This window comes from Pecten maximus, chromosome 16 (assembly GCF_902652985.1).
Source record: "Pecten maximus chromosome 16, xPecMax1.1, whole genome shotgun sequence".
NCBI classification, from domain to species: domain Eukaryota; kingdom Metazoa; phylum Mollusca; class Bivalvia; order Pectinida; family Pectinidae; genus Pecten; species Pecten maximus.
Window position 1 is genome coordinate 31,191,969 of NC_047030.1, and position 14,344 is coordinate 31,206,312.

General features: G+C 34.8%; 1 protein-coding gene across 1 annotated transcript; it reads right to left on the reverse strand.

The window, feature by feature from the left end:
- Positions 1–466: 466 nt before the first annotated feature.
- On the reverse strand, positions 467–12,583 carry LOC117345068 (acetyl-coenzyme A transporter 1-like). The gene is made up of 9 exons (XM_033908011.1): positions 12,478–12,583; positions 10,836–11,554; positions 9,782–9,936; positions 8,822–9,006; positions 7,845–8,029; positions 7,287–7,407; positions 6,101–6,209; positions 5,196–5,299; positions 467–3,940 (listed from the first exon to the last, which is right to left on the reverse strand). The coding sequence occupies exons 2-9, from the start codon at positions 11,426–11,428 to the stop codon at positions 3,782–3,784; spliced, it is 1,611 nt and encodes a 536-aa protein (XP_033763902.1). The 5' UTR covers positions 11,429–11,554; positions 12,478–12,583; the 3' UTR covers positions 467–3,781.
- Between the last annotated feature and the right edge of the window lie 1,761 nt (positions 12,584–14,344).

Genomic DNA, 14,344 nt, shown 5'->3' on the forward strand with positions numbered 1-14,344 from the left:
GTATCTTTGGAATCCAAGGGTACAATTAGTTATGTTCAGTCTCATTCATATGCATTAAGTTACTGCAACCCCATGAATTTCAACTATTCTTAAAATGATATTTAAGTTTCTATGTCAGAATAAAAGTGACTTTAACAAACATTTCAATTATTATTAACAAGTTAAGATCACCTAATTTCACCTAATAACATGTATGAACTAAAAATCTCCAAAATTTATCAATTAACAGGGGCGTAGCTGGGCACTTAAGTGGATTGACAAGCGCCATAGGCTACGGCCTGATTAAAACTAGCTGGTTTTACCTAGCTGTGCAGATGAACCCCTGGGGTCAAGGGTTGGATTACAGGTAAATTTGTGGTAATAATCACCTATATTTTTGAGGAATTGAAAATGGGCATTTTCAGCCAGTAAGCAATATATACCATAAGAATGTTTAACTATACACACAACAAAACAAAGTCTGATATAAATTCTAACATAATTTATTGCAAAGACAGTGTTGTCTTAATAAATCCACTTATATTAAATAATAAAATGCAAGTTGTTGGAATGTCACGGTCTCGCGAACCTTCAGTAGTAAAATGTCTGGTCAATAAACCTTCAAATCAAGGCCCTACTGGGAATTTGTTGCAAGTCTCAGAGTTCAAAAATAAATGTTTGCAAGGTCATCCTCTACAACACACTTTTTGAAAGAATTCGATAAATTTAATGATGTATTTTTTTTTTTACAGACCTGAGGTTTTTAGATTTATGTAAAAAAAAATGAAATTTGGAAAAACTGTATCCTTTTGCAGATTCTGCAACATCAGGCATTCAGCTTAGTTCTTTTTCTAAAAATAATATTTGCTTTAAGTGAAAAAAGAAACTTAGAAAAAGGGGAAATATCTTTTTAAAACTATTCAACTATATATTTTTTCAAAACACAGAATATTTTGAAATCCAACATTCGAGACATTTTATTCTGTGACAAAAATATTTACTACAAACCTATTTTATTCAAATAAGTAAAAACACCATTACCACATTTGGTCTAATAAGTGCACCTGTCCACATAAGCAGAGCCCCTCATTTTCTCAGGGGAAGCAGATAAATATGAGTACATTTGTAATTGAGTTCCTTACCTCAAACTTTTCAGTCTTTTAACCAATGACGCTGGATTGTTTTTGCTAAAAGCTATGCAAATGATAAAAAAGTTTTTTTTTCCACCCAGATTTCACATTGGAACATTTCCCTGAACTTGTGATCTGAAGGGGAACCCCTTGAATGTTTTTGTAATTGCAAGTGCAATTATTATGTCAAATACAGTAACATAGATACTTCTCAGTATATTTTCTCCCTGAAACAGTTTGAGTAAAATCTGGGATTGCCTGGTGTATTCAACATATCAAAAAATACTACAATGTATTTTTGGAATAGGTAACAACATTGGAAAAAGACTAATATTTGATAAAAAAGAAATCATTTTTGTAAAGTCTTTTTTCCAAAATGAACAAAGCATGTATGTGAAAAATATTGATACTTGTATACAAATCTACAATACCTACAATACTAAATGCTTACAAACTTAACTGCAATCCCTGAAGTGGACATTATACAACCATACATATTATTACAGAGAAGTTTCACTTTTTTATTGGAGAATTTATCCTAGATTAGGTATAGAAGATAAAACCGTAAGATAATACCAATGTGTATGAGTTATTTCCCATCTTGAGGGGTTCACATTTCCAACATCATAATTCTACATCTAAGGCAATTCATATATGGGTGGGTTTATCTTATTACTGGATAAATGTGGTACTGTTCATTAATAATATCTTGGAAGCATTGGTATTAAGCATATGACAGACTCAAGATTCATATCATTGTGCAGACCAGTTACAGTGTTTTCTTACATTTAAAAAAAATTATTTTACTTCATTATTTTGTAAAAAAATTACCATATGTATCCTGTAATGAGCCCAAGAGGTCAATTCATAATCTTTTTACTCAGATTTTGGATTTACAATAGGAGTGAAGTTGATATGGGTGGGCTTATTACCAGGCATGGGCTTATCGTAGAATAGATACGGTAAAATTCAAAGTGCTGTTATCGTATGTATCCATTAATTCCTTAAATACAGCATGAATTATAATTTATATGATATTAGCAGTCACTTCCCCAAAATATTTATGTTAGTGATGTGGGCAATTGAAATATATCTAATGTCGTTGCATTCTTGACACACACACACAGGGGTTACAGTCACGACAGATCACAACCCCTGGAGTATCAAGGATGATGTACATGTTAACATAATTCAGTAGATGTATACTTTAAAACCACATAAGTTTTAACATATATATATATGAAGATCCTTGTTTAAAATAAAAATTGCTACAAAAATAAAGATGAAATTACAACAGAATAGACACGTATACAAAGAACTGTTTATTCATAATATTCCTGTTATCAGTGTAGTAATATCCCTTACGGGAGGTATGGCCATACGTATGGCAGCACCTAGCAGAGTATGACTGGCAATAATTTAATGACATCACTAAAGAAATGATGTGAGAACATTGCCATTTTATATTTCATTAGAAGATATCTTATATCCTTTTCCATTTTAAATTATAATAATGAACTTGTTAGGTAAAATGAAAATTTCTCGGAATTTCAAAACCTCTGACATGAAATTAACATTGTGTATATGATCTTTTATAAACTTTAATAACGTCACTTTACAAATGCAGCAAAAATTTGTGCCACATATATGCATTCCAAAAACAGCAGTGCTGGTTTCTGGAAAAAATATCAGTATATGCCATTTTTAAATCTCTAAAGTTATTATTCATCAATATAATTTCAAACATATATAAAAAATGAGACCTAATATTCTTACTGCAAAATACAAAAAGGTGTGCCTAATAGAGTCGTATCAGAAGGTTGAAGTGTCCATACACCTGTCAAATTGATCTAAATAAAATTAGACTCGTAATTTTTGCTCCTCTTGTAGAAAAGTGGAAATAACAAGTCTAATTTTCTGTGAAATTGGTATTCTATTTCGACCCTGCAATTAACTATGGCAAAATGCATGAATACTAATATTTTACTGTGAAAAATAATGATACAATTTTTCAATTATTGAATAAAATTACAGCTGTTTTATCAAACACAGAATTTTTTACTCATCTATATAAAGAATAGGGGCTATCATCATGATAGTTGCTGTAATTAAAGTACTATTTTCTCCAGTTATAAATGCAAACAAACTAAAATATTTTCCAGATAATGTCTTTTACTTCCATAAAGATGTTTTATGTTAAGATCATTTATTGGATTTTTCAGATCGCCTCATACATTTTAGATTTAATATCAATGACATAACATCTACAAATATACTTGTACAGATTATAATTTAACAAAGAGTTGGACAGCCATTGCATGGACACTGCTACAGGTATATATATATATCAATTTCACAATCATTCTCTTACTTAAGGAATTCCTTAATAACTAAGTTATCCATAGAAAAGCATTATTAGAGTTAATGAAAAATCTATATAAATCAGCATATTTTCCTTGAATTCTCCAGAACTTTCCCATTCAGGAATTTTTTAGCCAAAGAATTGCCGTAGATTAATGAAAATCTGTGAAACCTTTGCTAAAAAAGGAGTAAAGAAGTGAAGTTCAGTAATTAAAAAAAAAAAATTCAGTATTTAAAAAAAAAAATACACAGACAAGAAACAGTTATGTTCACAAGGCAGTGACAGAGACATATGGTATCTAAGAGATAGATCAGGAACACTTCCATGCCGACTGAGGGAGGGAGTCCAATTGATGTAACTTCCTTCTTCTCCATATAAGCCATAAGAAGCCTATCACGACACAGACAATGGATTCTATGTAGTAGCCGTCTGTTGTGATCACACATTTTCCTCCTCCAGCCGTGCAAGTCTGAAAGGATCAAACCAGAGATGCGTTCATGAAAAATGACCGATAAATATTTTCATTTATAAGAAAATTTTGAATAGAGAAAAGATCAGCTTTAAAATTCAAAGGCCTGCTCAGAATTTCCTTATCTTCTATGTATCATATGTATATTTCACAACACAATCGCAGGGAGGTGGTAAAATAAAAACATTAATTTCGTAAACTTTAAATGTCAAAATTTATTTTACAACCCCAAATTGCAATGCAGGTTATTTCAACTTATATCAATCACTCTTGTCGTAAGTAGGCCAGGGGTCTTACTGTGAAAGGAAACCAGACTACCTGAAAACAACCCACATGATCGGGAAGGTGACCTCATACCTTTTCACCCTTGACTGGGAATCGAACCCCGGCCGCCTAGGTGAAAGGCAAGTGTGTTACCACTGTTTCACCCAACAACCAAAAATATCTATATCTGATTTCATTTAGATATAAAAACTGGATCAATCGATAAATTACTGTTTAGTATGCACATTTCATCATTACACTGAGACAAAGACCTTTAACCCTGTATAAAAAGGAATCACAGGTGTGCACAATTCCTTAACAGTTTCTGACAAGGCAACTGTATCACCTGGATGAACAGGTGCCTTGACTTTGTCGCAACATTTTCCAAGGTTTGGTTTGTTTTGTTTAACAGCCGGGCCATATAACAACGTGCCAGGTTTTGGAGGTGGAGGAAAGCCGGAGTACCCGGAGAAAAACCACCAGTCTACGGTCAGTACCTGGCAACTGCCCCACGTAGTTTTCGAAGTCGAAACCCAGAGGTGGAGGGCTAGTGATAAAGTGTTGTGACGCCTTAACCACTTGGCCACCAAGGCCCCGAATTTTCCAAGGTGATAAAACAATGAATACCAAGAGCAAAATCCTTGGATTTCAGAGATGAGAAGTACCATTGTCATATCAGTGTCCAATTCCAATATCACACCAATATATCAAAGTTTGAGCTGTTTTTGTCCATCACGGTCTAAACGGACAGATTTAAACCAGAGCAATCGTTTATCATATAAGAACAGACCCCTAGATTTCTGGGGAGCCTTAACAAAAAACTTTCTAGGCTTGTATTTATACATTTTATGGATGAAATATGCACAAATTAAGTTTTTCTGCATAAAAAAGGGCATGTTAAGTTATTTGGTGCTAGAGCCAGTTGTTTTTCTTTTGAAAATTAAAAAAAAAAAAAAAAAAAAAATCTTTTTTTTTCAAATACAGTATTTACCTCAGATTCTGCAGATGAATCACAGCTACCAGAACCACCCTGGCATTCTTTCCAAGTGAGACTGTCAATCATCCAGAGAGCAACAGTTCCGGGCCAGTTACCTCCTAAAACAGAGATTTGCATTATTATTATCCATAGTAAATATCTGTCATAAAATTCTCATACTTTTTAATGTTTAATGGAAATGCTTTGCTTTTAAGTATTTGTTTGAGCTTTTTGATGACAGAAATAACAGCTAAATCTTTAACAAGTACATAGGGTATTGATCGCTAGTAATGCCCCCTATTTGCCCCTGTAAGATCAAAGGTCCATAACTTCATATAAAATGATACTGATTAATAGAAACTTCAAAATTTTGATGACTTCTTTGGGAGAAAATATATACAACATTTAAAACCAATGGAAATGGGACCTATATAGCATATAGACGGTCTCGTGGAGACATGATTGAGGTCTAAACAAAATCATCTCCGGAAAATATGACGGGGAAGTCGCAAAATTGTTTTACCGTAAATGTAGGGCCAATCACTCGCGGACATAACTTTAAAATACATAAAGGATTCTCAAGATTAGACGTCCGAAAATATTCATTTACGCAGAGAATTGTGGATATGTGGAATAGTCTCCCATTTGATGTTGTAAATGACATATCAATTAAACAATTCGAATATAAACTTGATGCGCATTGGAAAAATCAGCCACAAAAGTACTGTTTCAAAGAGAAAATCAAGCTGTGAACTAAACAATTATTTATTATTTCAATAAATTTATTACGAGCTGACAATCAAAGGATGTAGATCGTGTACATATTTCATGTATGCTGTCAGAACAAATCTATGTATCTATGTATACATAGAAAAGACAAACACTACAAGCCAAGGGTTATCTATCTACCTAACACTTACCTAAGTTTGCCAAGGTGTTGAGTAGGGTCATATATGTGCCCCCTATGGCAGGGTCACTGATTTTGGCATGGAAGGCCATTTGAGCTACGAACATACTGTATAAGGATACCTGAAAGAGAGGAGAGAGTGGTTTCTGTTATATCAAAATCACAAGTACATGTACAAATTTTGAACACATTTTACCAGGTATATTTTTAAACCAAAAAATTACGTTATGCTGATCAACAGTCCAGATTCTAGAGGAGAGTCACCTTTATTTTCACTCCAAACTTACATTTCAATTCTGTGTACTTCGTTTGTTTTGATTAACAGTCCTATTAACAGTCAGGGTCATTTAAGGACGTGTTAGGTTTTGGAGGTAGAGGAAAGCTGGAGTACCCTGAGAAAAACCACCGGCCTACGGTCACTACCTGGCAACTGCCCCATACAGGTTTCGAACTCGCAACCCAGAGGTGGAGGGCTAGTGATAAAGTGTCGGGACACCTTAACCACTCGGCCTTCTTAAACCATTTATGATGCAGTTGAATAAGTTCAATGCATAGTTCAAATATATAACTATTTCATCAAATAGAGCAATAAGTATACACAAGATTTTGAGTTAATTAAAATGACTAATGTTAATTTTCACCATGTTTTTCTTCACCCATTCATGTTTTAAACGTTGACAGGCATGCATGTAACAAAAATTAATTTTCAATTGTTTGTACACAGAATGCGGCTTTCTAACTGTTTGACTTTATTTTCATACTTCTATGAGAAAAATTCGCAAATGACACTGAAAAGATGACGTCACAATACGGCCATTGACGTTTCTTATTGATTTGTGAAAAAGAATCCCTTATAAAATCAGGTTAATTGTACATAAAACATGTTTTGATTTTTAAAATAAATTTCAAAAATAAATTACAAGCGTTGATGTCAATTATTTTTTAGTTCTATAGGAAACCAATGAAACTAAAAAAATATGACATTAATGCTTAAATAAAGCAGCAAGCACACGATAATTTTCACTATATTCAATTAAATAATTTCATAACACACCTTAAAATGTTTTTCGTCCTTATTTATTCAAAAACATCACTGTAAACTTACATGACATTCAAGAATTAATATATATGTGGTGTATTGTTTCAGGAAAATTAGGAAAAACTTTGGCAAAAATGCTATCAATATCAACGACACTTACCTGATGTAGAGCGTAACTTCCTAGTAATAAAAGATAAAAATAGACTGGGAATTCCCCTGGTTTTTCCTGGACGTGGTACGACAGCCACACAATAAAAGCATACCACAACCCGAACAACAACCTGAAATGAGAAATATGATTGTTATTTCACTGCAAACAGGACTCTTTTATAGCTTTTAACATCAAAATATTATCAAAAAACAAATTATACTGTATCTTGCTATTTTTTTTGCTTGAGAAATAAAGCATTTTCAACAAATTAAAGGTATCACTTAAAATGAATAAATAAGTGACATTTTTTACAATCTGGGCAATGAAAAGAAGATTTTGGTTAACAAATTATGAAATATCTTGGTAAAATATGAAACAAATATGAAATTCATTTCTTTTTAAACACGAAAATCACTTCAAAAAATATCTTACTGATATCTAACATATTGTTAAAAAAGAAACCTTAAAGGACTTTGTAAGATACTGTTTATAGTTAAAAGGATTTCCAAGCCGCTACTAATCATTATTGGTATATCCAGGCCCTATACAGTATTGGAGGCCTCGTACCGTAATGGCATGGCCCTCAGGAACACAGCCATCGGTCTAGGACCTGTGGTAAACTTGCTGATAATCAGAGGTAACATAATCTGTATAGGAATCATAGGTACAGCAAACAAAGCCAGAGTCTCCTTCTTCATCCCAGCCTCTATCAGCTTCAGACTTGTCGCTGAGTCCGCAACAGAAAAACCAACCTGTTTTAATATAATGCAAATTGTGAAAATCTGGTAATGACTACATATGTCTGTAATATATTAATGTCTCTAACTTTTGATACATAAGAAAAGATATATAGAATTAAGACACATCAAAACCTCGGATCTGAATTAAAAATTACAATAATGTTTTCCCCAGCATTTTCACCTTTCGCAAAGCAAGTACACATGTACAATGAAAACTGGTCAAGGTGGTGGAGCATTTTTTGGATTACTTCATCTTAGAATATGTGTAGATACTCTTCTTAAAGCAGAATCTGTGCTCCATGTCCTTTATCAAATGACCTCTGATCCATAACCTTTGCCGAAATAATCTCTTGACCCATCACCTCTGTCACCTAACCTATGACTCATGACCTCTGTCCCTTGATCCATGATCTCGGTCTCATTACTTCTGTGCCATGACCTTTGATCCATGACCTCTATTACCAGGCTTATGATCATGACCCATGATCTCTTTACTAGACCTATGATCAATAGCCTCTGTCCCATGACCTGTCACCCAACCTGTGAACCATGACCTCCATCCAATGACCTATAATCCATATGTTAAACCATGACCTCCATCCCATGACCTATAACCTTTTCCCCTATGACCTATAATCCATATGTTAAACCATGACCTCCATCCCATGACCTATAATCCATAGGTTGAACCATGACCTCCATCCCATGACCTTTAATCTATAGGTTGAACTATGACCTCCATACCATGACCTATAACCTTTTCCCCTATGGCCTATAATTCATGAGTGCATGGGGACAATCTACCTTGGCTGTGAGGATGATGATGGCGTACGAGATGACGGAGGGCAGTCTGATGACATTTAATAGTTGTTTATACGTTCCTATGACACCTTGGTCTAAATCAGCCTCCGGATCTTCTGCTTCGCGCTTTAGGGCCCAAACCAGCGTCGTAGTGATGACAAACACAACACCCCACATTCTCAGGAAATCTGTAATGATGGTTAAATTTGGACAAAGTATAATTAGAAAATATTTCTAATCCATAATGATATAATACAGAGTAGCTATTCAGACTTGCGACTATGCCATCCCTTGATGACACTATCACACCATAGTGCCCTCAAAAGAAGACAATACATACATTGTTTAGTGCACTCAGACTTAATTTTTTACACTTTATTTCAATATTATTCAACTGAATAGTCACCACCAGCAGTGTCAGTCATTTTCGTCATCTACATTAATCGGAGTGTCGGTTTATGACACACCACCACACCTTGGTGAACCCATGTGTCTAATATAAAGTTTCAGCGACAAGTAATTGAAGGGATAGAATCTGGACAAGATAAAAATTGGAAGGTAAAACTATACCCCCCCCCCCCCCCCCCCCCCCCCAATTCCCAGTGGTAAAATAATAACTTCACATCATGTTTTACATAATAGAACCAAATATAATTCAGACCACCTTCTCAACCAGACAAATATGTACCCTGAGTTGTCTGTATATAAAAGGGGCCACGGTGGCCAAGTGTTTAATGTGTATCGACACTTTATCACTAGCCCTCCACCTCTGGGTTGCGAATCCTATGGTTGCCAGGTACTGACCGTAGGCCAGTGGGTTTTTTCCGGCTTTCCTCCACCTCCAAAACCTGGCACGTCCTTAAATGACCCTGGCTGTTAATAGGACATTAAACAAAATAAACCAAACCAATGTTTGTATATAAGTGACAATCTACCGGACTCAAGAAAATGTGTATAACTTACATGACAGAGTTACGATGCCTTCATCTGATGGGACTGACCGGAGGTAGGTGTTACAGAAGTGAGGTGACTCGAGAGCCATGAACAGGACATTCCCAAGGAAATAGCCAGCTGTCTGTCCTACGGTGTTACAGGTACTAGCCCATCCCACATTACGTCTGTAAACAACAACAACAACAATCAATTAGAAATACAGTCTATTTATGGAGACAATGGTTATTTACATTCAGCTTCATACATTATAACATTGAAGATAATTTTCACAAATTTATACCATATTTATATTTATCCTCAAATAACCCCGGTAAGTACCCTCCCCTTGGGTAAATGTTTCATTGACCTTACTTTTTAAAAATTGATGATTCTACAAAGATGAAGCTTATATGAAATAATATGGTGTAAGTACTTGGTATTTTCTAAATGGTGTTTAATGTATTCAGATGAAATTGGATCCCTTTTTATATGGTTTAAATAGTTTTCTGTAAGACCAAAAAAAATGGCTGTGTTTCCTCCACTAATTGATATAACGTGCCCCCAAAAATAGGGTATAGTAGGTACCTGGGGTAGATGGGAAATACTTTTTATTTTACTTTTTTTTTCAATATCATTAAACATTGGAATATGAATATACATAATGTAACATGTAAAAGCACTTTTCATATCTATATTAAGCCTGCTACACGATCTAAGTAACTAATTATATATATATATAAAGACACTTGAATTGCATATGGGCCGTTAAGGTAATACTTTTACTGGCATTGTTTAAATCTCTCAAATAGGATCCTGATTTGTGGAAAGAATTCATTTATTTTTTTTGTATTTTAGTCAATAAAAAACTACAGGGTCGGGGGTAAGAAATAGGGAGGGTTTTTTATTTTCAATATGCAATCATGATCACTGCTTTCCATCTTCCCAGTAATGATGCATGCACACCACTCATGCTTTTTTCTAGTTTTATTTCTATTTGCAAGCTATTGGTTTTCTTTTAGAAAGATTTACTTAAATATTGAGACAATTATCCATTGACACATATTCCATGTAGCAATATACTTACCTCGATAGCATTGTGAGAGCCCAGCCATCCACTGCAATATCTTGTGTAGCTGCCAGAAAGTTCAACATGAAGAAAACTGAAGTTAGGGTGTAAATATTGACAATATTTCCATTCTTTCCCATCAAATTGTCTACGTGGATTGAAAGGACGAACATGAACAGACCAATTAGGTATTGTATCGGCACCAGCCAAGTTTTGCGGCGACCAAACCACGTAAAGTAGAGGGAGTCCACAAGCGGGGCCCAAAGAAGTTTTATACTGAACGGCCAGAATACAAAACTAAAAATAGCCTGTTCTTTGTAACTGACATTCTGGGTTTGGAGTAACATAGGTATACTTCCACCTAAACCGAGCGGAATCCCCTGAAGAATGTACAATAGCATCAGCAGCGCTATATTAGAGTAGTCTCCCTTGAGGCTGTGGTCTGTATTTTGGCTATCCTCCATGGATTCTAAATCTGGTTGCTTGATTGTCGTGTGAAGTGGTATATGTGGAGCCGAGAGTTCAAACTCCAGATCAGTAACATCTACAAGTCTATGCTGTCCTACATGACGCTTACGACCCCCGTCACTTTCATGGCCTTTTGACCCCATTTGTCTCTGACTAGATTTGAAATGAAGAAATCACTTAAGTTATTAATAATGGAAACTGATTGATGTCCTCCAAGTAAGTACGCCTTGTAGCTCTTTCCTCTTTAAGACATTGCTGAAGCTGAATTTCTGAAAAAGAATCAAGAAATTAAATTATTTAAAGATTAACATTAAAGTTACAATGTGAACATGTTTAATTTATTTTTAATGAATGAGTTCAGCAGATTTTCCCAGTGAGTTGAGATGAAGCAGGAAGGAGTTCCAGTGAGGATCTGATTAAGTCCAATCAACAGCTGGAGGCCAAATTTAAACTATCAATATAATGAATATCAACAATTCTTACAATTAATTAAACAAAGGCTGTTGATGAATATATATAACGATTAATATCTAGTATTCATAATGACATTACATCAAACTTCTGCGATCTGACAGGAACCAAAATTAAATTGCATAACTTGTATATCACAGCCCTGTGACTTCCTCATACTGTACATGAAGCATGTGCTGTTGCTATATACATTACCCAATTCTGAATTAAGTCTGAAAATGTTTTTACAAATTTATATATCTTATAACAATATGTACAAAGAAGTGATGTTTTGCCACCTCTCCGGACCAACATATATATATTGATCATATATCATAACAGATACATACAGAAATACAACAGTTGTTTCTCTTCCATATGTTGTACAGTACTAGTATTGTTGTACATTTATATATATATACGCTAGCATCAAGTTATCTTGGTCGGGATAATTATGCAAATAAATGTATTTCTGTTGGCTAAAACTGGTGATGTAAATCAATCGCCTTCCTCTAGTAAATTCATTCCTTGGATTTTAAATTATTATGATCAAATATTGCTATTGATACTGACAGTGCTCAGTGCTGACAGTTATTTAGAAACAGCTGTTTTGACCAGATTGAATCTTGACGGGAGGTTAGAAGTACATAAAATATGAAAGATTAGAAACGTTGATAATGAATACACCAGATAATTTTTCAGAATATTATGAAGTATTGAGATCGACGTTACACATTCTCACCTGGTAAATACTTAATCCAGTTAAATCAACGTGTCATATACATATAACGTTACCCGTAAGATGAAAGGGTCGGCGTGACTTAGTTTTTTATTTTGTTGTCATCAATGTCTAACAGACGCTTTAGAGAGCTACTAACGACAGGATTAGGCGTACCGGTGCGGGCTTAGAGAGGTTCGTCATGGACAAACGACAGACCGGTATACACATTCATACACTGGCAATTCGTATTTTGGGGACAAATAAAATAGTTTGATAAGATTGTTTAGGGAATGCAGCAAGAAAAACAAAAAACAAAAACAAAACAAAACAAGTGAAGGGAAAATGGAAATTGTCTTAGCCACAGAAAAAAACGAACAGACTCAAATGTTGAGAGATATCATTACGGAGAAAGTTACAGGTCATAACAAAACAAATATTGAAAAGGTAAAAGCATTAAGGAAAGATAAATAAAAAATATTTCAGATATAATTAAGCAAACAGGTCCGTCATTATTATACTAAAAAAATGTGATGTTTTCATTTTTTTCTCCAAAATAAAAATAACTCGAGTACAATTAACTTTTTGTATCCAATTTGTAATAATTCAGCTAAAATTGCTAGCTGTTTGTTTTCAATTACAGTAGTTAAAATAGGATTATAAGCACTTTGTTTCCAATTTACAATAATCTAGTTAAAATTGATAGCTCTTTGTTTCCAATTTGTAATAATCAAGCTTAAAATGTTAGTTCTTTGTTTCCAAATTGCAATAATTCAGTTAAAATCATTAGCTCAGTGTCCCCAAACTAACAATTGGCCCCCTCCCCCACTTTTTACAGTGGGGGGACAAACATATCTTTTTAGCCCCCCCCCCCCCCCCCCCCCCCCCCCCCCCCCCCCCACTTGACATCCAAAATCTAAAAAAAAGAGGGAAAACATGAATTTTTATATTCATTTCGATAAATATCCGTAATTTTTTCGAACCGAACGATAAAACTGTATCTTGTACATCCGGAACATTCCGACTTTTATACTAGTATATCGATCCTCAGACCTGTGTGTCGGTCGTCTGCAATAGCCTGGTAGTCAATATTAATATCTTAATACGAAATTTTGCTTAACTTCATCACATAGATTCGATAAGTTGATGATAATTTGTGAAGTTGGTTGAGTTCATAATGAGTTCATAATGAGAACAAGACAGAAACACAACATGAATAAGAATGGGCGGTTTTAACGTGAATAGAGTGATACAAATTACCGACAGGTACGAATGAGGAAACACCGTATAACATGAAACGGCACTGACATCTGTTGTCGACAAATTAGCAGCATATAGGGTTCGCTTTAGATACACATTCTATCAGATTCGAAAAGTTAAAAACCTGTCAATTATTAAGGAAAAATAATAAGTTTTTAAAGTGAATACATATTCTAGGTAAATTTGACCTTTTTTCGGAGGAGGAGGACATTTTTTTTATAGCCTTAAAAATAAATTAAAAATCGCCTCTCGCCTACGGCGCTCGCATTATCACTAAATTACTGCCCCCCTTTCAATTGCAGATTGCAAATTTGCTATATTCATTTTCCACAGGGGGGCTTCGCTACCCTGGGACCCGCTGGGCGGCCCCAGACCCCTCGCAAAAAGGAAAAAAATTGCCTCGCGCCTATGGCGCTCGCATTATCACTTAATTACTTGACCCCCCCCCCCCCCCCCCCCTTTCGAAACATCCTGAATCCACGCCTGATCCAGAATGATTGCAAATATGCTATATTCATTTTCCGCGGGGGGCTTAGCCTCCCCCCCCCTACCAGGGCGGCCCCTCCGAAAAAAAGCAAAAAAAAATCGGCTCGCGACTTTGGCGCTCGCATTATCACTTAATTACTGGACC